This window comes from Leptodactylus fuscus, chromosome 5 (genome assembly GCF_031893055.1).
Source record: "Leptodactylus fuscus isolate aLepFus1 chromosome 5, aLepFus1.hap2, whole genome shotgun sequence".
NCBI lineage: Eukaryota > Metazoa > Chordata > Amphibia > Anura > Leptodactylidae > Leptodactylus > Leptodactylus fuscus.
Genome location: NC_134269.1, coordinates 94990845 through 95017672, shown reverse-complemented (window position 1 = coordinate 95017672; position 26828 = coordinate 94990845). Strand labels below are relative to the sequence as shown.

At 41.5% G+C, this 26828-nt stretch overlaps 3 protein-coding genes across 3 annotated transcripts in view; 2 read left to right on the top strand and 1 right to left on the bottom strand.

Annotated features, from left to right (window-relative positions):
- Positions 1-1023, top strand: part of ACSBG1 (acyl-CoA synthetase bubblegum family member 1) — a 33743-nt gene extending 32720 nt beyond the window's left edge. The window contains exons 13-14 of the mRNA XM_075273823.1: positions 46-292; positions 827-1023. Coding sequence (XP_075129924.1) covers positions 46-292; positions 827-909 — 330 coding nt within the window. The 3' untranslated portion in view covers positions 910-1023. The remainder of the gene's footprint in view (positions 1-45; positions 293-826) is intronic.
- Positions 1024-1436: 413 nt separating this feature from the next.
- On the bottom strand, positions 1437-25550 carry IDH3A (isocitrate dehydrogenase (NAD(+)) 3 catalytic subunit alpha). Its single transcript, XM_075273849.1, has 11 exons — positions 25470-25550; positions 15092-15154; positions 13230-13313; positions 11842-11956; positions 11563-11750; positions 11101-11234; positions 9858-9960; positions 9504-9568; positions 3577-3661; positions 3074-3226; positions 1437-2564 (listed from the first exon to the last, which is right to left on the bottom strand). Exons 1-11 carry the CDS (start codon positions 25500-25502, stop codon positions 2481-2483), a joined length of 1107 nt encoding a protein of 368 aa, XP_075129950.1. The 5' UTR covers positions 25503-25550; the 3' UTR covers positions 1437-2480.
- CIB2 (calcium and integrin binding family member 2) overlaps positions 15657-26828 on the top strand; it is a 67442-nt gene continuing 56270 nt past the window's right edge. The window contains exon 1 of the mRNA XM_075273867.1: positions 15657-15668. The gene's annotated coding sequence lies outside the window, so the exon portion shown is untranslated. The remainder of the gene's footprint in view (positions 15669-26828) is intronic.

Here is a 26828-nt window from a genome sequence, read left to right as displayed (position 1 = left end):
CTGATATGGACAGCATATAATACAAATGATTGTATTTCTCACCAGAGCTCTGTGGACTCAGATACTTTGGAACCACTGGATAAGCTTACCCCAGAAGCAATACATTTTTGTCATGAGGTTGGCAGTAAGGCAACAACAGTGTCTGAGATTGTGGAACAGAAAGATAAGGCTGTGTACAAAGCTATTCAAGAAGGCATAGACAAGGTCAATTGTGAAGCTGTGTCAAATGCTCAGCGTATCCAGAAATGGATTCTTCTCTCCAGGGACTTCTCAATAGCTGGTGGTGAAATGGGTAAGACGCCAGTATCCTATTTATTACATTATCCTGCAATGCTCTGAACTAGGCTTATGATTGGTCTTCGTCATATTATACACAGGCTGGCACTGGACTAAAAGGATTGCCTATGAAAAAAAAAAAACTTATCACCTATCCACAAGATAAGTGATACATGTATGATCGAGGGGGAATCCACTCAATAATAGACTGCATGAGGTCAGAAATGCACTGTGCATCCTCAATGCAAGATCACAGTGACTGAAATGGTGCATATGCATGCACCCTATTGCTCCATTCAGTTTCAAGAGTACGGTTCTTGCATGTCTCCATTTGCCCTTTACACAGTGAACATGCATGACCACCACTCTATACAAATCTACTCACTGCAGAGACGTGAGACTGGAGGAATCCCACTGTTCTAGTGGCCTCAATGCCTCTCTCTAGGCTAGGTATTGAATATATGTTAAGTGTATAATCATGAATTAACACTTTCATTTAATCTTTATGGCCACATTTCATTTTATACTATTATGTTTCCCAATGCTTTAGGACCAACAATGAAGATAAAGCGCCATGCCATCTTAGACAAGTACAGTAAAGAGGTAGACTCTTTCTATTCAGCAGAACATTAGAAATGTTGTATCAAAACAAAGCCAAAATGCTGTCATATCACTGAATCTTCCCAAGGAGGACATAATGAAACTACTCCATTAATAACAATTAACCTTCTTCAGATCTATGAAACAGTAGTATTCTTTGTGGGACTTGTCCAAGGATAGGATAACACGTTTTCTATAAATGGTAAATGTTACAAACTGTACACTATTGTAAAATGTAGCTGTAATAATGTAAAGTAGATGTCTGTTAAATATTATAAATTTAAGTCTGCCCTATGTGCTCAGTTACCTTGGATAGAAAAAAATACATTCCTTCTATGAATAAATATTTACTTGGTTATAACTTTATTTTATTTTCTTAGTTATGGAAAGTAGTGGACAAGAAGTACTTGACATTTCCAGTAAGTGTAGAATGATCTGGGTCAAAGTCATACATGCATCAACCATACCTGGGTCAAAACCCTATCTAAACATCTGTGCTTTTGTCTTGGTCCTCATGTAAAACAAAAAAACTCACCTAGTCAGAAATGACTATAAAATGATTTTTTGAAACGTTTTGCACATTTAATGAAATTGCATAAAAAAAAAAGTTCAATACAAACACAGAGCAGCATACAGTTCACAAATACAGGGTGAGCTCCCCCAAAACATAATAAATACAGCTTTAATAAAAGAAAAGTTTAAGGCAAGACCAGACATTCATAAAGGTGGGCTCTGATTTGGACTGTGCTTTATCCCACAACTGAACAATGTGCTGCAGCACCCTCTAGTGGTTGATTGAACCATTGTTCCTGAATAAAGAATGTAATTTGAGATGGGCGATTCTTACAAAATAGAATCACCTCTTAGGGTCCATTTACACTACGGAAAATGGTGAGGAATTTTCTGCTAGCAGAAAAAGGAACCCATTGAAGTCAATGGGAGGCTTTTTTTTTTTTTTTTTTTCTTCACCATTTTCCTCCGTGTGAATGGATCCTTAAAGAGCTATGCAGACTAAAACAATCCAGTTGCTTGCTTCCAGATGTAGACAAACACTAATATGCCCTTCCTCATTCTACCTTTTTTTTTTTTTTTTTTTTTTTTTTTTTTTTTTTTTTTTTTGGTGCTGGTCAGAAGGAAAGATTAAAATATTTGGTGTGCATAATGCAATGTTATACAACTTTGGAGTGATCTTTTAAAATAAGTTAAATCTATATGATGGATCAATGCCTGATATGCAGTGTAGGAGTTTTGAGATATTGCAGCAGAAATGAACTGTTGGCCTCACCCAACAAGTTACATATGTATTTTATACCAGGCAAAGGGTGAAGATATTTAGACCACCACAGTGTCAAAAACAAGTATAGACTCTTCTTGCCATAGATGTAACTAACTCTTACAGCATTTCATGCCAATTGGGAGGAGGAGGAGGAGAGGATTTTGCCCTTCACTATCAGAGATTTCCAGCACATTGAATGACCCACATCTTTGTATTTTCTGTTGCTCATTCTCAATGAAGGTAAAAGGAGTTGATGACAGAAATAGAGATCAGCAGAACATGTGCGTGACGTCATAAGGACAAGCTGCGTACAGCAGCCTGCAGAGACTTATTCGCTATCTCGTATTCTGCGACAGATATCGTCTGTAAAATCTGAGCACTTAGCGTTTCCACCCAAGTCTTTAGTTAGGGCCTAGGAAAACAAGAAATGCATCAATTAAAATAAAAAAAAAAAACTATTAAAAGTTTAAGCAGAAGAAGCTGAAAACATCCCCCTACTCAAATCAAACTCATGGTATGTAGCCCCTTGATGCCTTTACTCAACCCCTTCCTGCCAGTAACATCTTATGACTTTCCCCAAATTCCAAACACCATAGTCTTTGTGATGCTACTATTCTGTACAATGTCCTGGGAGGGGGGGGGGGGATTCAGAATGGAGAATCTTAGTACATTTGTGTGATTTTTCTTACAGGCTTCATTTTTGCAGCCTTCACTCTGCAGCCAAAATAAGTCATCTGTATTTGCTTTGGTACAATTCTGGGGATACCAAATGTATATGGTTTCTTTTACTTTTTAACCCTATAAGGGATGGGGGGGAATTATTTGGGGTTAAAAGCTGCCATGTTCTGACACCTGTAACTTTTTAATATTTCCATGTCACTTTTGGGTTTATGTATACCAGCAGCCATCATTTTCTCTTACCTTGCCAGATTTTATGGTCTCAAAGCAGGCATTCTCTATCTTGCGTGCATGTTCCTGCAGCCCCATGTGCCGGAGCATCATGACTGCACTTAGTAGCAGAGCAGTAGGGTTGGCCAAATCTTTACCTGCAATATCTGGGGCAGTACCATGGACCTGCATAAAAAGAATAGTCATAAATCAAGGCCAGTGAGTTATGTATATAGCTGTGACAATTTGTATTTTACAGACGCATATATATATATATATATATATATATATGATGGTAAAGCCAATAACACTAAATCATACAAAGAACCCTATAGCACTTAGGTTATACTATATTCCTTGTGGGCAGAGGTTGTATGGAAATATCATTTATTCTTAACTGGAGCCTATCAATACTGCTACTATCAACTCATTAACCACACAGATACAGAAAATAAAGTTATTGATATGAAGAAACTTTATACAATAACCCCAGATGCGTAAGAGAAAATATATTAAAATATTTTTGATTTATTTACCGACTCAAATATTGCCACTCCATTAGCACCAATGTTTCCACTTGGTGTAACTCCAAGACCACCGATCAGTCCGGCACATAAATCACTGCACGGGAAAAGAGACTTAAATTTAAAAAAAAACAAAAACTGCTGACAAGTCAAAGCTAATACAGTGTATATGTCCAAAGAGTCTGGAGTACCTGAAATATCACACACAATCCCATCCCTACAAGCAAGTTACAGAAAACAGGACCTAGCATAACACCAGATCAGCAGGTCTGAACAAGTGAATACTTGTGCTGTGTTCTACATGAAATGGAATATATGTATAGTGTGCCATCATGTAAAAGATTTTCTTTATAGAAAGTCGGCCACTACCAAAATTTCTTTTAACCCTATAGAGACACAGCTCAAAAGTGACTTGAGGACCAGGCCTCTTTTTTCAAAACTGACATGTGTCACTTTAAATGGCAATAACTTTGAGACGCTTTAACTTACACAAGTGATTCTGAGATTGTTTTTTCGTAACACATTGTACTTCATGTCAGTAGTAAATTTGTCAATATGTTTTGTCTTTTATTATGAAAAAATAGGAAATTTGGTGAAAATTTTGAAAAAAATGCAGTTTTCAAACTTTGAAATTGCAAGCCTTTCAAATAGAAATCCATACTACCCAAATTTTTTCATAAATATAATTAACCATGTCTCTGATTTATGTAGCAATCAAATTTTAATCACCCTTTCATTTTTTTCAGATATTATAAGGCTTACAAGTCAAGCAGTAATTTTCCAAATTTTCAAGAAAATTTCCAAAACACATTTTTCAAGGGACCAGTTCAGTTCTGAAGGGTACTTGAAAGGCCTCTCTAATAAAACCCCCCGAAAATCACTCCATTCTAAAAACTGCACTCTTGAAAGAATCCAAAACAGCAGTTAGAAAGTTTCTTAACCCTTTCAGCATTTCACAACAATTACAACAAAATGGAGGTCAAATTTACATTTTTCAATTTCTGTCACTAATATATTCATTTAGCCCTAGAATTTACACATTTACTAAGGGTTAAAGGAGAAACTGCACCCCACATTTTGTTACACAATTTCTCCCGAACACGATAATACCCCATATGTGCTGGTACCCTAATGTACGGGCACACGATCGCTCTCAGAACGGATGGAGCGCTAATTGGATTTTGTAGGCCAGATTTTGCTACAATACTTTTCAGGCGCCATGTCCCGTTTGCAAAGCCCGCAAGGTGCCAAAACAGTGGAAACCCCCAAAATGTCACCCCATTTTGGAAACTAGACCCCTCAAGGAATTTATCAAGGGGTATAGTGAGCCCTTGGACCCTAACAGGTGTTTCACAGATTTTTTTACCATTGAGATGTGAAAATGAAAAATTACTTTTTTTTATAATAAAATGTCACTGTAGCCCCAAATTTTTCATCTTCACAAGGGGTTAAAGGAAAAATTGCACCCACATTTTGTTACAAAATTTCTCCCGAACACGACAATACCCAATATGTGCTGGTACCCTAATGTACGGGCACACGGTCGCTCTCAGAGCGGATGGAGCGCTAATTGGATTTCGTAGGCCAGATTTTGGAACAATACTTTTCAGGCACCATGTCCCGTTTGCAGAGCTCCCAAGGTGCCAAAACAGTGGAAACCCCCAAATGTGACCCCATTTTGGAAACTATACCCCTCAAAGAATTTACTAAGGGGTATAGTGAGCACTTTGACCCTACAGGAGTGTAACAGAATTGGCCCAACAAAAGGAAAAGTGACATTTTTTGCTATAAAATGTTGCTTTAACCCCAAATTTTGCATTTCCACAAGGGGTTAAAAGAGAAAATGCACCCCAAAAATTGTCAAGCATTTTCTCCCAACTACAGAAATGCCCCTTATGTGGATGTAAAGTGATGTATGGGCACACTGTAAGGTCCAGAGCTGAAGGATCGCTATTGGGATTTTAGAGGGCAAATTTAGCTGAAATCTGTTTCAGGCACCATGTTGCATTTGGAGAGCCCCTGAAGTGCTAGAACAGTGGAACCCCCCTCCCCAAATGACCCCATTTTGAAAACTAGACCCCTCAAGGAATTTATCAAGGGGTTTAGTGAGCACTTGGACCCTACAGGTGTTTCACAGATTTTTTTTTACCATTGAGATGTGAAAATGAAAAATTACTTTTTTCCAATAAATCGTCCATTTAGCGCCATATTTTTAATTTTTACAAGTAGTTAGAGAATTAAAAGCCCCCCAGTTTGTCACACAATGTCTCCTGAACACGGCAATACCCCATATGTGGCCATAATCTGCTGTATGGGAACATGGCGGGGCTCAGAATGGAAAGAGGGCTATTTGGCTTTTGAGGGCAGTTTTCTGGTGCCATGTCGCATTTGCAGAGCCCCTAAAGTACCAATACAATGGAAACCCCTCAAAAGTGACCCCATTTTAGAAACTACACCTGTCAAGGAATGAATAAAGGGGTATTATCATTTTGAGCCTAAAAATGCTTCCCAAAAATTAATGTACAAAATGAAAATTTTAATTTTTAAAGAAATCTGCCATTTCGGTGCCCAATACGTTGCACCCACTTCGTGTTGTCAGAGACCTGCACTCCTAAAACTATTAAGTGGGCCATCCTGAGGGGCAAAAAATTATATATGTAGGTATAAACTGCTGCTTGGGCACATAGCAGGGCTCAGAAGGGAAGGAGCACTGCGCTTTTTAGCTTTTGGGGTACAGATTTAGAGGGACTTTCTGGGTGCCATGATGTTTTTGCAGAGCCCTGGAGGTGCCAGTGAACTGGAATTCCCCAAGAAGTGACCCCATTCTGTAAGGGCAATTTTAGGGTCTCTGCAAAAGTGTCATGGCATCAAAAAAAAAACAAACAAACCGTCTAAGTCTGTGCTACAAAAACCCAATAACCCTTCTTCCCTTCTGTGTCTGGCTGTGCCCTAATATCAATTTATACCCACATATGACATTACGTGCATTATCCGGGGTACACCAGTATCATACATGTGTCATAAAATGCAGTTTGGGCACACAGCAGGGCGCAGAAGGGAAGGAGCGCGATGCGGCTTTTGGAGCGCAGATTCAGATGTTTGGTATCTGGATGCCATGTCATGTTTGTAGAGCCTGTAGGGTACCAGAAAAGTGGATTCCCCAAAGGTGTGACCCCAGTTTGAAAACTGCACCCCTCAAAGAATTTATCAGGGGGTGTAGTGAGTATTAGTATCCCAGACGTGACTGCACAGCGGATGGCGAAGAGTGAATATATAAGCTGTGCGGAGGACATTGCAAACACCGAATTTCCTACTAGGTCCCAGTAGCTCCTATAATTGGGGGAGTCACTCTGGGGGTCACTTCTGGTATATTTTCCCTCGTAAGCTCTAAATCTGGGGTGTCCCCTGATATTCGCTCGCACAGCTTATATATTCCCTTCCTGACGCCGCCAGTTGTATTCTAATGATTTGGCGATTTTTGCGGGTTTTTATTCTTGCATTACTAGATGCTATATTTTCTTTACTTTTCTGGTGACGCAGCCATATAAGGGCTTGTTGTTTGCGGGATGAGATGTATTTTGTAATGACACCATTTTTGGGTGCCTACAACTTACTGAATACATTTTATTAACTCTTTTTTTGCTGGATTTAAATAAAAAAAATCAATTCCGGTATTGCGTTTTACCTTGTAAATTTTTCGCCATGCAGCGTACAGTATAAGTAACATATTATCTTTATTCTGTGGGTCGGTACGGTTACGGCGATACCTCATTTATATTTTTTTATGCGTAACTAATTCTGCAGAACAAAAACACATTTGGAGACATAAATCAATGTTTTTTGCATCGCCATCTTCTGAGAGGCGTAACATTTTTATTTTTTGGTTGACAGTGTTGGTTGGGGGCTTATTTTTTGCGGGACAATGTGTGCTTTTTATTGGTACTGTTGTGAGGTGCATTTGACTTTTTGATCACTTTTTATAGCACATTCTGTAAGGTGAGATGGCGAAAAATCACTACTTCCGGCGGGTTTTTTCCGGTTTTTTTTTCCGTCATTCACCGTGTACATTAAATATTGTTTCAGTTTTATTGTACAGATTGTTACGGACACGGCGATACCAAATATGTATTGTTTTTATTAATTTTTAGTTGTTTTTTTTTATAATTCATTTTCTATAGAAAAAAAGGGTTTTTGGGGCTTGATAACTTTATTAATTGTTTCAAAACACTTTTTTTTTTTCCCCACTTTTTTTTTTCCCACTTTTTTTTTTTTTTTTAACTTTTTCATGTGTTTTTCATGAGTGAAGCTTGCATCACTGATCCTGTTTACAGAGTGAGTCACAGGCTTCAGTAAGAGCCTGCACGTTATCACTCTGTAAACAGGAAGTGAAGCTCGGCTCGTGCAGACGGACGGGACAGCTTATCTTCAGGAGATCCCGCACAGGATAAGAAAGGTAAGTGGGACTCAGGACTGCCAGGGGTGACTAATCAGACCCCTGGCTACATGGTAGGGATACCAGCACCCCCCGATCTCGCAGCGGGGGGTGCCGGGGATCCCTACAAGATCGGGCAACCCGTTGTTTGCCGTGATCATGTTTGATCACGGCAATCAACGGGTTAAAACCCAAAATCAGCACTCATGTCTGATGGAGGGGGATGGAGCAGGATGTTAGGTGTCAGATACAACTAACACCTGCTCCAAGAACACCAGCACTGCGCTGCGGGGATTGTTTACATCCATGTGGTACTATTACCACATCGGTCGTGAAGCACTAGACATCCATGTGGTAATAGTACCACATGGGTCGGGAAGGGGTTAAACCGCTTATATGCTATTACAGAGCTAGTCAATAGCACAGTGAATTTTTTTTTTTGTTTAATTTCTTAGCAATATTGCACTTTGGCACAAGTAAGGTTTGTGCAGTATGCGAGTAACCACCCATACAACAGAATATAAGTGGCTTAGGATAATGTTCACATCTATGCCAGAGTCTCTGCTGGGCACTCAGTTACAAAGAAAAGGTCCTGAAAGACTTTTGCCTACACCTATTTTTAAAATGACAGACCATATTACAGTCAAAGGAGTCCACTTGCCTTTGTGTGTAACTGCTGTTTTAGCAGTCTGTCTCTCAGTTGTTTGGGTCCCTGACAGACCTGAACAGAGAGCCAATGCTAGTGTGAACTTAGTATAACAAGCAGTTGTCTGACCTATGGTGTGAGAAAAGGTCTGATACACTCACAGTACTGTATTTATTTTTATTCGCCAAAACTGGAAATGGATACAAGTTTGTAGTTTACTATTTTGGCTGAAGAGAACATAAACCTAGATTTTATTTACACAGTGCTGTTTATGTTCACACACCTGAATTTGCAGCAATGGACACTTATTTTTGAGGATGCTGGAAAGGAGTCCTGCTTGATCTTGTGGCTGATTCCATACCACAAACCTACAAGTGATTAGCCCCATTGCCTATGAGGATAATCATCAAGTAAACCGGCACGAGAAACCGAAGCTGTGCTTCAGTGCTCCTTTGTAAGATACACAGGGCAGGAAAGTGCCTCATATACTTCTTCACGTTCTAAGGGTACAATGAAATTTGGAAACAAGCCACATCTGAGCTTTACTGTAACTGCAGTTTTATAAAACAGCAAAACTGTGTTTACACGCCTTCTACATTATTACTGCTATATGTCAATGTACCCAGACTATACCATTATGAGGTAATGGGGTCAGCAGTTTTCAAACTCTATGCAGGACTTTTTTTTTTTTTTCCCCTCCAACAACTTTCAGCAGTTTCTACGACAGGGACTCTAGTGTAGACGTGAACTCAGAATTAGCTAAGTCTTAAGATGTACATGGGCAGAGATATTGATAATCTAAGTACATGCAATAACATGTATCATGCCATATTTAGAAGCATTACACATTAAAAGACAAACCTCAAGATGTCTCCATATAAGTTTGGCATTACAAGAACATCAAACTGTGTAGGATCCTGGACCATCTGAAGAGTAAGACGAGAAATGGAGAGAACAGTTACAACTGCAATACATACTGTGATTTACAACTCATCACTGAATAAGAAGATATATGGGTATAGCAATAACCAAAAGTAAGTGTCAGCTCACTTGACTACAGGTGCTGGATAATTGCTAAGGATGAAATATGTAGCTGCCTAGGCTGATATTGCTGTTTGGTCATTTTATCATTCTCAAATAAAGCCGAAATGTTTTATTGATCCTTGGCTTGGTGGTTAACAATGACTTATAATATGGTACAGCTTGAGAACTTACATTGAGACACACTGTATCCAAGTACATTTCATTAAACTTAATGTCTTTGTAGTTTTCAGCAACTTCTCTGCATTTCTTCAAGAAAAGGCCATCAGACATCCTCCTAAGAAGAATAACAGAAAATATACCAAACACTGCAAAGGCAAATATAACAAAAGATCCAAATAAACTTCCAAGATGAATATACTACAAGTTGTGTAAACAAGAACAGATTCCTGACAGACCACTTAAAGGGGTTATGTCACCAAACATGTTTAACCATAGAATAGAGGATAAATTGGTGATGAGTCTGACCACTGAGACCCCATTGATTCTGTAAATGCAGCTGCAGAAAAGTGGTTGAACCCCCTGGTGGACAAAGAGACATCACCATTCCCAATTCAATAAGAGCGCTACAAATAGCCCAATTACAGCAACTGGCACTCCCAGTGTAGTGAATGGGAGCTGGGACACGTATCTGTCCACCAGAGGGTTCGGGCCACTATTTCCCCTTGTTGCATTCACAGGATCAGTAGGGGTCTCAGTGGTTAGAGCCCCAACAATCAGTATATTTATCCTATGAACAGAGGATAAATATGTTTGGCGGTATAGCTCCTTTTTAAATGAATTGGAAGCCATGACACCAGAGCATGTGAACAGAATATAAACAATAATTGACCATTATCACCTCTTATTTACATGAACAAGAAAAAACCTCATCATTATAGACATATGCACGTAGCCAAACAAGGCAAGGGTTCATTAAAGAAATGTTCCTGCTTTATGTAAATAAAGCTTAAAGGTAACCCATCAGCCATGAAGTACAGTAGTGACAAGTGACAATTTCAGTAGTGGTGCTGATAAGTGGCTCTATAATGTAATATATTTACAAGTTGTGGCCTGCCACTTATTTTTAAATGTACAGATCACAAAATGTAAATCCAGCCTAAGGCCAGGGACCCACGGGTCAGAAATGTGGCGATTTGCCTGCGATGAGAAAAAACACTGCGTTTTACAGTAACAGCAAAGTGGATGGGAGTTATGCGAATCCCATGCCCACTTTGTGGTAAAATCCGCAGCGCAGACATGCTGTGATTTCCAAAACCGGCGCGGTTTAAAAAAAAAAAAAAAGGCACACAAGTCAAACTCCAGACTAAAGAGTACATCTATTGTCAGAGCACAAATCAAGAAATCGCTGTTATGTCAAACAGATATATAAAGAAATATAGCACTTTTCTACCCCTTTGCATAACCAGAAACTCACATGATATTGGCTTTGTGCACAGCCGTCACTGTGCTTCTTTGGTTGTTCCTCGCATATTCAAAGGCAAACTCTGCAATTCTGTGGCTGGCTTCCTCTGTGATCAGCTTAATACTCTGAACTACTCCATCCACAATCTAAAAGAAACCAAAAAGCATTAGGTAAAAAAATAAATAAATTACTTAATAGGTGTAGAAAGAAATGCACATGCTACACCAGTTACTGAAAAATATAATTTGCACATACTTAGGGTATGCTGGCTGATGATTGGGTGGTTGCTAGAAACACCAAAATACCCCATAAAGAGAAATAGGCCATGGTAATTCTTACAGGCGCCAAAACAGCAGATAAACAGGACTCTGAAGGACAGTATTATATACTTAACTCAGTAAAGCTACTAGACTAATACAGAGATAATTAGTGCTAACTTTGGCGCTCCAAATAGAGTACAGTACTGTCACATACCACATGCTCAATTCCACTGTATTCTCCTTCAGTGTTCTCCCGGATAGTAACCAAGTCCACATCAGTGTAAGGAGTTTTGTAACCCTCAATGGAGACACATGGACGCACATTAGCGTAAAGATCAAATGTTTTCCGAAGTAAAAGGTTCATGGATGGATGTCCAGCAGCAATTGGTGTCTTCAAAGGTCCTGATGAACAGGTGATGAGAGTCATTAAATCATAGTGTTATTTAATGCAGAGATTTGTCACTACAATTATTAGATAAGAACCAGAAGCTACCTTTAAGTCCCATCTTATTCTTATCCATGGACTCTTTGGCTTCAGGAGGGATCATCCACTTGCCACCAGGTCCCTTAATAGCGGTAACATTCCTTTCTTCCCACTGGATAGGTGCCTGGAATAAAAGCAATACAGTTAAAATATTCCTACGCAAAAGTATAATGCATGTCCAACAAGCTACAAGTATACACAAAAGCAAAAATGTTTACGTGGCACTGTAAAAATAGAGATAAAAAGAAGCTTAGCCCTAAATCAGTAATTGTGTTATAAAAATAAAGAAAAATGCTGGAATACCAGTAAAGAGGAAAAAGCATATTTAATGGGGTGTTCACACTACTAAACCACAACAAAGATTGAGGAACACAAAAAAATAAAAAATATATCTATTGAAAAATAGTAATAAAACACATACAAAACATATAACATACAATGGAGGGCAACACAGAGGGGTCCAACAGTATAAAAACAGTCCGACAGAACCGTACCCCTCTCACTACTGATGAACTGGCGAAAATATCCCCATATATGGCATCTAATCCTTATTAGTCCAATCCTCATAAAAAGAGGTAAGTATATACACTGCATTAACAAAGTACACACTTGTGAAATAATCAAGGTGCGAAGTATTGACCCCCCAAAAGATTTTATCACATGTAACAAGGTCCCTAAATCTAAGGTATGATAAACCTATAATGAAGAGTATCCTGATTAGAAATAGATAGGAAGTACAACAATAAATGTCATAGATCTAATATCAATACATACGCATAGACATGTTGGCAGTGTAAATAGACCATAAGGAGTTAACCCCGGAACATCAACAGTGGGGGAACCAAAACACCCCGATGTGCGTTTCGCCTTAGCGTGGGTTCACACTACTGTTGGGTGTCTGTTCTGATAAGGTCCGTTAAAAACACTAACTGATGTTAATGTGTCCTGATCTATTAAAGGATCCATTAAAAAAACAGACACTAACATCAGTTAGTGTTCATTTTTTTGTTCAGCTTTCTGAGCATGTTTAGAAATAAACAGACAGCAATAATGGTGATTATAATGGATGACAATCCAATAGCCATAGAGAATAATGTTAAAAATATAGTACTGTATATTCATCATAAGGCCACATAATCCCTTTAAAATCAGCTTGGCGACTTATCAAGTTTCTAATACTGATGGCCTATCTTGCTGGGGTCTAGAGTGCCGGACCCCCACAGGTTTAATATTGATGGCCTATCCCAAGAATAGCCCAGCAATACTAGAAACCAGATAATTCATTTAGTAAAAATAGTCACTAGCTTGATAAAGTGAATTAAAAGTTGAACAAGAATGGACATATACATATTACACCATCGTTTTTTTTACAATGCCATTTCTAGCATTAAACTCACCTTGGCTGCCTCAAAAATCTTCATTACTGCAGAGGAAATCTCAGGTCCTATTCCATCACCTGGTATGAGTGTGACAGTCTGCATCTGTGAAGAAGATACACACTTTCAAGTATATCCTTTCATCTGCTACAATGCTAACAGATTACATTTGAAGTCAGAACCTAAACTTCAAGGCTTCCATCTTGGAAAACAAAATCCCTTTCCATATTTAAATTAAATCTGTCTGCAGTTTTAACCCCTCAAAACTGTTGACAGCTCTAGATTGGCGATGTCTAATGGAGTTTAAGCATACCTAGGAGACTGATCATTGCTAAAAAAAAATCCTCTCTGCTCAAGGGGCAGCCATAGCAGTCTCTTGAACGGAGACATGGAGGTTAGACATCAGAAGTCAGGACACTGACAAGTAAGGGACCAACCAGGGCATTTATCACTGCACACACTGAGAGAACAAGAGTGTGCACAAACTAGTCCAAACTAATAAGATTTAAAAATTATAATCAAATAAAATAAAGTATAGTAATATCTAAAAAGGTCCATACTAAGGCCTGGTTCACATCTGCGTTCAGTATTCTGCTTGGGGACCCCCGAATGCATTAAAAAGCGGTGAGCAATGAAAGCACACGGACGCCATAAACTATAATTAGGTCCATGTGTTTTCCGCACGAGAGAAAAGTACTTCAAGAACTATTTTTCGCTCCATATGATTCGTACGGACACCGCATGGAAAACACACAGACCCCATTATACTCTATGGGGTCCATGTGCTTTCACTGCTTATCGCTTTTTAATGCGTTCAGTATTCTGTTCAGGGGGCCCCCAAGTGGATTCCCCAAACTGGATACCAAACGAAGATGTGAACCAGGACTAATAAGATAAAAATGTTTGCTCCTATCTATTCAACCCTTAGCCTGTCCAAAACATTTAACAAAAAGATCAAAACATCACACATTGTGCAAAAAGGCATAATTAAAAACTAGAACATGTCCATACTCTGTATGGATTATTTGTGAATTTACAAGGTATAATTAAATCACTTCTTCAAGATTCATCTTTGGAGTGCTTAAATTCTTTGATACTACTTGTCCAACAAATATAAATCTATCTATCTATCTATCTATCTATCTATCTATCTATCTATCTATCTATCAGAATACCGTGATGCAGATTTTTTTTTTAACAAAAATGTAATAAAAACTATATAAATTAGATGAATCAAAAGAAAATGAAGCAACTGTTTTTTTTTTTCTAATTTCACCCCATTCATTGTATTTTCCATAATATACAGTTATGGAGGAAATTTTATCATATCCCTGTGTACTGAAGTACCTCTGTTATAGCTGTAAGAAGTTTAAAGGCATTGTTCTCCAGATGGGCCAATATAGGTGAATTGGGATTCTATACCCAGGACCCTCAATGATGACTTTTAAGAAAGGGCCGCTGTAATTACAGCCTCTTCCTATAGAGGTAAATTGGACTAAACTGTAATGACATCACACAGCTACTATAAATCAGATGGCTTGTGGTGTAAGCATTGGAAAGGTCATGGCACTTAAACAGAACCGCTCCAGTTTTGGAAATCGCGAGATGTTTGAAGTGTGGTTTTTAAAACAAAGTAGGCATGGGATTCGCTTTGACTGTAAAATGGTGCAATTTTTTTTCTGCAGCGTTTCCGCCACGTTAGGCCCCAACCTAATAATGTGAAACTTTGGGTATCTGACCATAGTTTACAGTATAAAATTATAGGTCAAAATGATGTAGACACCTCACCATTTTACTCATATGTCGTTGCTTTCCATAAACAAACATCTGAAGGCATTAAATAAAATAGGATTTCCTTGCTAGAATGCCATTTGTATACTCACATGACTAGAGAATGGCCTGGCTCCATGCTGGGGAGTACTGATGGCTCCTGCCAAGCGACTGATCTATAAGAATAAACAAACAATCCAAAGAGTTAGCAATTAGTTCTTTTTATTGAAAAATATTTCCTGGGCAAAGCCATTTTGGAGGAACAAACCTTCATGGCTCTGCGCATGCTCACCCAGTCTACATAGCAAAGTGACAAGTGAGCTACAGAAAACAAGAAACATCAGTGTGCAGCAAAGGCACCAGTAAAGAACAGTACCAGAAAATTGTATAAGGTTGTATTGTCTATATATTTATGTAAAGACAAAATTATATCCCACTAGATTTCCAATAATTTCCACTTTAAGATTAGTGAATGGATGTTTACTATGCTACAGACTTTACAAGCCCAACTAGGATCCATGGACATCAATGCTGTTCTCTCTGAGTGTCAGCAGCTGCTAATGTGGTAAGCCACTAAGTAATATGTTATTTGTAAATACAGGGCTGGCTGTAGCCTTTAGTAGCTGGACTGGCATTCGTTTTCGGAAGCTGCTGTCACAACAAGAGAAACTCCTTCAAAGAAGCCCTCGGGTATTTATTTATTTTTTTCAATATGTACTGCATATATATATATATATATATATATATATATATATATATTTCAGCTAGTATTACCTCATTTACTTATCACTTTCTATCTGAGATTTCATGTGATATCACGGTGACCCCTTCACAATAACATGCAAGGGCTTCACTGCGCTATCTGTAGTAATAAAAGGCAACAACATAGCACTCAAAGGAGGATAGTAGCTCATATATACCAATTAGGAGATCCCCCATATATTCATTATATGCCCCTCTTAGTTTCGTGCTTTATTTAACCTCTGATATAATCCACAGCAGAAAGGGCCCGAACAGGGCAGGTGATTTATGCTCATGATGACGTGTAGAACCTGTTAATTCTGCCCAAATTTAGATGTAGGATCATCTATATTATATAAAACAAACTCTTTTGTAACCAGCTAGAATAGCTTAGCAAAAATATTTGCAGTAAAATTGGTCAGTTGACAAGTAATTTTCTAAACTAAAGCATTTTTGCTGTGTTACTATGTACCTCTCAATGTAATTTGGCTAATAGTAGCCGCTCCATACAACAACCCTCTTGATTTTTCCAGTCGTTGCAAACCATACCCATGTATGTTCAATACTATTTCACCAATTGGGGTTCTGCAACCAACTGCAGTGCTGACCTCTATTGGGAAATTCCCTGTATTTGTTTTTTTTTTTTGTCTATCCTTGTTTGTATGTATATGATTATTAATAAACATTGTTTGTATTTTTCCTCATGCTGAGTCTTTTTTAGGGGGCGTTCACACTACCGTCGGTGTCCGACATGTAGTGTCCGCTCCTAGTGTCAGCTCAAAATCTGTCACGGACACTAGGAGCGGACACTAGATGTGTCCGTGACACCTGTCATTCAAATGAATGGGCATCGGGTGCGTTCTTTTGCACTCCGTGCCCGTCCTTCCCTGTCCGCGAGAGAAGATGTCCGACTTCTCAAGCGGACAGAAAAGCCCTGCATGCAGGGTTCCTCTGTCCGCTTGAGAAGTCGGACATCTTCTCTTGCGGACAGGGAAGGACGGGCACGGAGTGCAAAAGAACGCACCCGATGCCCATTCATTTGAATGACAGGTGTCACGGACACATCTAGTGTCCGCTCCTAGTGTCCGTGACAGATTTTGAGCGGACACTAGGAGCGGACACTACATGTCGGACACCGACGGTAGTGTGAACGCTCCCTAACCTCATGTTTTGTTCTTTATCTGTAGTAATACCCTGGATAATATGCTGTATTTCTTTTAAAATCCATCCACCGATTCACAAGATGAGGCCTCTGGAAGATTATATGTAAACTAGCTCTGATTCTCTATGTGGACGGGAACATTTTACATTCTCTGAGAAAGACAAGGTTCCCACCCACTTGGAGAATCAGAGACAGTTTACATGTAATCTTACAGGAGTCATGTCTTTGGAATGTGCGGCCAGATTTTAAAAAGAAAAACACCAAACTTATCAAGGGCGCAGCAAGAATCAAAAAAATTATTTTTATTTAGCATGTTCTATTTGGTGACAGGCCCTCTTTAAAAAGCTGTCTGACTAGAATGGTGAGCAACATGAATGAGAGAAATATATAGAAGAAAGAAGCTACTTTATTAGAAAGCAAGGTAGGAAGTAGATTAAAGGGGCTGTCCCTTTCACAACAAAAAAAAAATAATCCTACAAACAAAAACCCCATACTCACCTGTCTCCAGTGCTCTGGTGTCTCCCAGTCTACTATTGCAGTATTTTCTTCCAGCAGAAGTACCTGCTGCACCGTGGCGAGCGGTGTCCCTTTCCTCAGTGCTCTCAGCAAAGGACATGGGACGTCCCATATCTTTTCTTTAGACACGGGGCATCACTGTGCGACAAGGACTGACACCGCAAGAAAATATCAGAGCAGCAGGACCAAACTGCACTAGGACTGGGGACTAGCGAGTATGGGTTTTTGGTCTTTTTCACCTACACCAGCCTAATCAAAAAAAATAAAAAATCTGGACAACCTCAAAGTCATATCCATGAAAAGTCACTAAAAAGAAGCAGCCCAAATTGAAAATTAGCATGTCAAGGTCACATTGCAGTCCTCATTACTCACTGCCCATAGCATAAACTGCTTTCACAATACACACAGTGGCTCACACCCGAGTGGTATGGACTAATGCCAACTACACAGCCTTCATCAGTAGAACAGTGTTGTCTCAGAGTTCGTTCACACATTATACTGGGGCAAATTCATCGTTCCCTCTATGCCAGAAAACGGACGTAGAGGGATGATGTTGAGGCCACAACCTCTTCGTGTATCGTAGTCCCTGCGCTAGTTGTTCCTTTTATTTACACTGGCATACAATTTTTCCCCAGTGTGGTATTTGCAACAGCTCCAAAACTGCAGCAACAAAATGAGAAAAATAAAAAAAACTAAGAAAAAAACTGACATTTCTGCTGAAGATACTTAAAAAAAAAGTGATATACAGTAATAATTTAAAGTGAAAATGGGGCTTTAATAGATCATTTTTACTTAAGACTCTTTATAGAACAAGGATCTTTCACTTCTGGATTTCCCCCATAATTACAGATTTGTTGTACTGTAGACATTTTGGCAAGGCTAAGGCTTCATGTTGAGAAAACACAGCTTTTTTTGTTGTAGATTGTGCTGCAAAAAAAAAAAAAAAAAAAGAGCCTGAGCCCAAATCTGCTTATCATAGCGGATGACCCGAATCCGTCTGTTTAAAAAAAAAAAACAACGAATGTCTGAATACATCCATAAGCTGTCATTGTTTTTAAACACAATCGGGTGACCACCATTTTTCGCTTTTGTGAGTAAACCCTTATTCTTGTGAAACAGTCTTTTAGAAATCCATGCAACTGTTGCAGAGACCATCCCATAAATATGCGTAAAAATAATTTCCAGCCACATGAATGTCCAGCATTTCGACATACCTTTTAGGACCCTTTCACAGGAACACGATCAGGCCAAAAAATATGTTCTGTTGTCAGCAGCACCATGGCTCATGATTCACTATGATGATGTGAGCTTCCAAATTACCACGGTATTGACAGCCATGATCAGGCCAGAAAATACAGGAGTCAAGTGAACCAGTATTCCTTGGCCCGATTACATTTGTGCGATATTTCTCTTAGTGAGTTCACCAGGCTAGGGCTACATGGTAAATTTGGCTTTACTCCTTTAGTACAACCAAACAATGGTGCATCGCTCTAACTACTTCATTATTTTAAGTTATTGTGATCCCATAGGTGCTGTGTCTTTGACTTCTAGCCAAGAAACTATTGAGCAGTGCTGTTTCTTTTTGCAACTAGAATTCACAATATACAGTATCTATCTGGTTGCAATGAAAATCCATTCACTTAAATTAGTTAAGGAGTTGCAGAGCAATAGTGATCTTTGGTTGCACAACCTGAGTCATAGCCAAAGTCTGCATCTTGCCCTACCATAAAGGAGCATTACACCATAGTCCACAGATTACAAAGGTGCATCTTATAGCTTATATATACAGTCATGTTATACCTCTGTATGGAACTAATTTCATATGAAGGAATTTTCTGCCAAAGCTCATACAGTACATTTTAAAAGAAATAATCCACAGAAATCAAACAAACATTGGGATCTATGAGGCAATGAGTTTGGGTGAGAACACTTGTCTGTAATATGTAAATAAGAAAAAATCCAACACTTGTGGGATCTTCTGAGCTTTTAAGAGTGCATCTACAGTACACTGGCTGCAATGTGTCAGGTGGCTATGTACTACTGGTTTTATAATGCTCAGTTTTATGAAGAACCCATTTATTTGTCAGCAGTGTCCCGGGAACTTACATGTAACAGGTGGATCACACCAGGTCTTACAAGTTACTGCCTGTGGTGAGCTGGATGTGGCTTCATCCAAGGATGGGCTGTTTCTCTGTGGCTATTTACACTATATATCGGCTGGAGTGAGTTCTGTAGGAGTTGCCCATCAGGCTTGAATGGATTTGTTGCAGCACTCACTATGGCTAATATTACAAACTAGCTGGTACCCGCGACTTCGTCTGCGGTGATTGTAGAAGTGGATATATACAGGCGGGGGTAAGGTTTTCGTACTGTGTATATGGTATGGGATATGAAATGTAAGTTTGTATCTTGTTTTTGCTGTAATTCTGAGAATACGTGAGACTTTTGTGTTGAAGCTAATTTGTATTTGAGCTGCTATATATACGGTGTTGTGAGAAACTTTACATAGTGACTTTGGGACAGAAGTATTTGAAGTGAACCCTTTCCCGCCGATGGCATTTTTTGATTTTCGTTTTTGACTCCCCTCCTTCTAAACCCCATAACTTTTTTATTTCTCCGCTCCCAGAGCCATATGAGGTCTTAATTTTTCCTGGGACAAATTTTTCTTCATGATGCCACCATTATTTATTCTATATAATGTACTGGGAAGCAGGGAAAAAATTCAGAATGGGGTGGATTTGAAGAAAAAATGCATTTCTGCGACTTTCTTACGGGCTTTGGTTTTACGGCGTTCACTGTGCAGCCAAAATGACATGTCCCCTGTATTCTGTGTTTCCTTAGGATTCTGGGGATACCAAATTTATATGGTTTTATTTACATTTTGACCCCTTAAAAAAAATCCAAAACTGTGTTAAAAAATTATTTTTTGAAAAGTCGCCATATTCCGACAGCCGTAACTTTTTTATACGTGCATGTACGGGAGATGTATAGGGCGTCTTTTTTTGCGGGGCTGGGTGTACTTTTTGGTTCTACCATTTTCGGGAAATGTTATTGCTTTGATCACTTTTTATTCAAATTTTTAGCAGAATCAAAACAGTGAAAAAATGTCAGTTTGGCACTTTTGACCATTTTTCCCGCTACGGCGTTTACCGAACAGGAAAAATATTTGTATAACTTTGTAGAGCGGGCGATTTAGGACGCGCGGATACCTAACGTATGTATTTCACAGTTTTTAACTACTTTTATGTGTTCTAGGGAAAGGGGGGTGATTTGAATTTTTAATCCTTTTTATTTATTTTTTTTATATTTTTTTTTACTTTTTTTAAACTTTTTTTTTTTGCATTTATTAGACCGCCTAGGGGTATTGACATGGGTGGGCGGTGTCGCGGATTGTCAGAGTGGTGGGGGCAAACATGGCTGCTCCGGAGCGTTAAAGAGTGCCTCCTAGAGAATCGTTAAGGTGAGGGGCAAAGTGGTAAAGTATATGTATATGAGATTGTGTGGGGTTAGGGGCGAGGCTGTAGAGGGCAATAGGAATTTTGTGGCTTGCTATGGTCCAAAGTGTGTGAGAGTGCAGAGATGGTGGTGTGAGTTTGGGTTTTGTGGGGGTCCTGGCAGAAACGTATGTGTGCTATTGTGACGAAAAGTAGCCTATTGTTTAATCGAGTGTAATAACTATGTTTGTGGAAAATTTCAGCCAAATCGGTGGAGCGGTTTTTGCGTGATTGACCGCCAAACATCCGAACATCCAAAGGGTCCTGGGAAAAACGTATGTGCGCTATTGTGACGAAAAGTAGCCTATTGCGCAATCGATTGTAGGGACTATGTTTGTGGAAAATTTCAGACAAATCGGTGGAGCGGTTTTTGCGTGATTGACCGCCAAACATCCGAAAATCCAAAGGGTCCTGGGAAAAATGTATGTGAGCTATTGTGACGAAAAGTAGCCTATTGCGCCATCGAGTGTAGGGACTATGTTTGTGGAAAATTTCAGCCAAATCGGGGTCCAAAGTGTGTGAGATTGCAGAGATAGTGGTGTGAGTTTGGGTTTTGTGGGGGTCCTGGGAAAAACGTATGTGCGCTATTGTGACAAAAAGTAGCCTATTGTTTAATCGGGTGTATTAACTATGTTTGTGGAAAATTTCAGCCAAATCGGTGGAGCGGTTTTTCCATGATTGAGGAACAAACATCCGAACATGCAAACATCCAAACACACAAACCCACAAACTTTCACATTTATAATATTAATAGGATACAATAGGTGAGCACTGCAGCTCCCGCGGTCACAAGGCAACAGCTAATCTAAAAGAGTCCCATCAGTCGGACCCCTACCCATCTAAAACCAAATGTGAATCCTATGAATAAGATATCAATTTTAAAAATGGATAACCCCCTCTTTAAGCTGATGACGAAGTTCTGCCAATTTGGAAAGGTTCAACCAAACATGCACCATGTCCTCCAGACACTCCTCAACAGCAGTGATGGGAGAGATAAGGCTGTCTCTCCTATTCAATACACAGGTACAGCCAGGCATGCATGTGGAAAGGAGAGTTGGGCAACATAGTCATTGGCCATATACCAGCTAACTGATGAGAATGGTGGTTTAATGTGTAAGGGCAGGAAGCATCATTACTAGCATCCATAGGTTATGTACAGGGGGTAGGGCTGGTTATCTCTCTCTGACAAGGCTACAGAGACATGAAGAGCTGCCACTGCCCCCCTCACCATCTGTAGTACTGGAGCTCCCAGAGGGGGCAGTAGTACTGTGACATTCCTCCAGGGCATACACACTGCAATGTGCAAGTAGTAGGAGCTGGAGTCTCGTCACTACTGGCCGCCCACACGTGTACTGTACACAGCCTGCCCACACTGTGCCCTCAGAGCATGCCTAGATGGGTACTATACACAGCCTGCCCACACTGTGCCCTTAGAGCATGCCTAGATGGGTACTATACACAGCCTGCCCACACTGTGCCCTCAGAGCATGCCTAGATGGGTACTATACACAGCCTGCCCACACTGTGCCCTCAGAGCATGCCTAGATGGGTACTATACACAGCCTGCCCACACTGTGCCCTCAGAGCATGCCTAGATGGGTACTATACACAGCCTGCCCACACTGTGCCCTCAGAGCATGCCTACATGGGTACTATACACAGCCTGCCCACACTGTGCCCTCAGAGCATGCCTACATGGGTACTATACACAGCCTGCCCACACTGTGCCCTCAGAGCATGCCTACATGGGTACTATACACAGCCTGCCCACACTGTGCCCTCAGAGCATGCCTACATGGGTACTATACACAGCCTGCCCACACTGTGCCCTCAGAGCATGCCTACATGGGTACTATACACAGCCTGCCCACACTGTGCCCTCAGAGCATGCTTAATTGGGTACTATACACAGCCTGCCCACACTGTGCCCTCAGAGCATGCTTACATGGGTACTATACACAGCCTGCCCACACTGTGCCCTCAGAGCATGCCTACATGGGTACTATACACAGCCTGCCCACACTGTGCCCTCAGAGCATGCCTAGATGGGTACTATACACAGCCTGCCCACACTGTGCCCTCAGAGCATGCCTAGATGGGTACTATACACAGCCTGCCCACACTGTGCCCTCAGAGCATGCCTACATGGGTACTATACACAGCCTGCCCACACTGTGCCCTCAGAGCATGCCTAGATGGGTACTATACACAGCCTGCCCACACTGTGCCCTCAGAGCATGCCTAGATGGGTACTATACACAGCCTGCCCACACTGTGCCCTCAGAGCATGCCTAGATGGGTACTATACACAGCCTGCCCACACTGTGCCCTCAGAGCATGCCTAGATGGGTACTATACACAGCCTGCCCACACTGTGCCCTCAGAGCATGCCTAGATGGGTACTATACACAGCCTGCCCACACTGTGCCCTCAGAGCATGCCTAGATGGGTACTATACACAGCCTGCCCACACTGTGCCCTCAGAGCATGCCTACATGGGTACTATACACAGCCTGCCCACACTGTGCCCTCAGAGCATGCCTACATGGGTACTATACACAGCCTGCCCACACTGTGCCCTCAGAGCATGCCTACATGGGTACTATACACAGCCTGCCCACACTGTGCCCTCAGAGCATGCTTAATTGGGTACTATACACAGCCTGCCCACACTGTGCCCTCAGAGCATGCTTACATGGGTACTATACACAGCCTGCCCACACTGTGCCCTCAGAGCATGCCTACATGGGTACTATACACAGCCTGCCCACACTGTGCCCTCAGAGCATGCCTAGATGGGTACTATACACAGCCTGCCCACACTGTGCCCTCAGAGCATGCCTAGATGGGTACTATACACAGCCTGCCCACACTGTGCCCTCAGAGCATGCCTACATGGGTACTATACACAGCCTGCCCACACTGTGCCCTCAGAGCATGCCTAGATGGGTACTATACACAGCCTGCCCACACTGTGCCCTCAGAGCATGCCTACATGGGTACTATACACAGCCTGCCCACACTGTGCCCTCAGAGCATGCCTACATGGGTACTATACACAGCCTGCCCACACTGTGCCCTCAGAGCATGCCTACATGGGTACTATACACAGCCTGCCCACACTGTGCCCTCAGAGCATGCCTACATGGGTACTATACACAGCCTGCCCACACTGTGCCCTCAGAGCATGCTTAATTGGGTACTATACACAGCCTGCCCACACTGTGCCCTCAGAGCATGCTTACATGGGTACTATACACAGCCTGCCCACACTGTGCCCTCAGAGCATGCCTACATGGGTACTATACACAGCCTGCCCACACTGTGCCCTCAGAGCATGCCTAGATGGGTACTATACACAGCCTGCCCACACTGTGCCCTCAGAGCATGCCTAGATGGGTACTATACACAGCCTGCCCACACTGTGCCCTCAGAGCATGCCTACATGGGTACTATACACAGCCTGCCCACACTGTGCCCTCAGAGCATGCCTAGATGGGTACTATACACAGCCTGCCCACACTGTGCCCTCAGAGCATGCCTAGATGGGTACTATACACAGCCTGCCCACACTGTGCCCTCAGAGCATGCCTAGATGGGTACTATACACAGCCTGCACACACTGTGCCCTCAGAGCATGCCTAGATGGGTACTATACACAGCCTGCCCACACTGTGCCCTCAGAGCATGCCTAGATGGGTACTATACACAGCCTGCCCACACTGTGCCCTCAGAGCATGCCTACATGGGTACTATACACAGCCTGCCCACACTGTGCCCTCAGAGCATGCCTACATGGGTACTATACACAGCCTGCCCACACTGTGCCCTCAGAGCATGCCTACATGGGTACTATACACAGCCTGCCCACACTGTGCCCTCAGAGCATGCCTACATGGGTACTATACACAGCCTGCCCACACTGTGCCCTCAGAGCATGCCTTCATGGGTACTATACACAGCCTGCCCACACTGTGCCCTCAGAGCATGCCTTCATGGGTACTATACACAGCCTGCCCACACTGTGCCCTCAGAGCATGCCTACATGGGTACTATACACAGCCTGCCCACACTGTGCCCTCAGAGCATGCCTACATGGGTACTATACACAGCCTGCCCACACTGTGCCCTCAGAGCATGCCTAGATGGGTACTATACACAGCCTGCCCACACTGTGCCCTCAGAGCATGCCTACATGGGTACTATACACAGCCTGCCCACACTGTGCCCTCAGAGCATGCCTACATGGGTACTATACACAGCCTGCCCACACTGTGCCCTCAGAGCATGCCTACATGGGTACTATACACAGCCTGCCCACACTGTGCCCTCAGAGCATGCCTACATGGGTACTATACACAGCCTGCCCTCAGAGCCTGGCAATAACCTTGTACCCCGCGCTCTAGACTCCCCCGGCCGTGCACATCCCTTCTAGTGTCCTCCCGCGGGCACACGTCACCTTCATCAGACCTATTGTCACTCATAAGAGCTAGAAGAATCCCAGCCTGCCCGCACACCTGTGTCCATGCCCACTGCCTTCTTCCATTACCACTGGGTCTTCTGAAAACTATTGCTTACCAGTGACCTCCAGGCGCTACCAGCCATGTTCATGCGAGACCGTGTGGGGAGGAGGAAAACAGTGACGTCTCTAAGACACGCCCATGCATTACCGGAAGATGCTTCAACGGGCCGGACGTAGATGTTGCCTAGTTACTGAGGTGGAGACAAGAGCGCGCTGGTGGCTGCTGGCAGTGCTTTCCTAGTCTCCTATGGTCGGACGATGAGGAGGCCCATCATATGCAGTGATACACTCAATGCAATGCTAAACATGGTCGCACAAATTTCGCCGTGCACTAGCAGTCTCATTGCCCTTGGAGCAGTCACTTACATTAGTGAAGGAGTGGCATGGCAGTCTTCGGATGTGCCACAGATGCTGCACCCATGTGGGACAGGGGCTAAATAAATGGAGCTTTAATAGTGGATAGGTCATCGTTATGTGATGTGTCGGGCTCCGAATGTGCCGGAAGCTGGTGCAGGGAGGCTGCTCTTATTCTAGTATGCTGCGATTCCCTAGTACCACCACTATGCAGTGGACGGCGCTGCTGCACTACTATCATTAGAATGGAGGCTGTAGGTGCAGCTGGTCTGTGCGGGATTGGTCCTGTCACCAGCATGAATTCCTCTTTATCAGCACCATTACTGTGCTATGTTGGTGATCTGGCCCAATGCTTTGGATAGGTTGAAAACCAACAGTATAAACTGGAAGGCTGCAGTTTAAAATTCCTGGAGATTTAGTTAGGCTGTGATCTGTGTCAATCAGAAAATAGCGATGTATGATAGGATAGTTCTGGTCAGCTGATCTGGGAAATGTAACCAAAAAACTGGCAAAAATGACTCCATATTGCACTTTTCTTTAAATAAAAAAAATTAGGAATTTCCCTGTAATCTCTTTTTAATGCTCCTCACCACTTGCTCCTCTAGGGATGGACAGAAAGAGGAACACAGATATTCCCAAATTAGTACTAACATTGAGCCATGTCCAAAACGGGAAACAACAGTCCTAGTGAATGAATGATTATCCTTGGATCTGGGAAGGAAAACAAGCTCTGGCATACTGTGACGATTGGCACACATATTATGTAGCTATGGAATTACACAGAACTTAGTGATAAGGACGGTGTCAAAGTCCGATCACATGATGATGACCTGTGGTATGACATATCTGTGGTTACATCATACCTGGCATATGTAACAGTATCTGATGCAGAAGAGTACAGGTATACACATGTAATGTAAGCATCTGTCTGCAGGTAACATTTCATGTACAGATGATATAGTTTCATACAATATCTGCAGATTTATTCACAGATCAGGTTTTTTTTATTGTGCATACAACTTTTAATTGATCACCATTGTGAATAAAATAATGTACTGTTG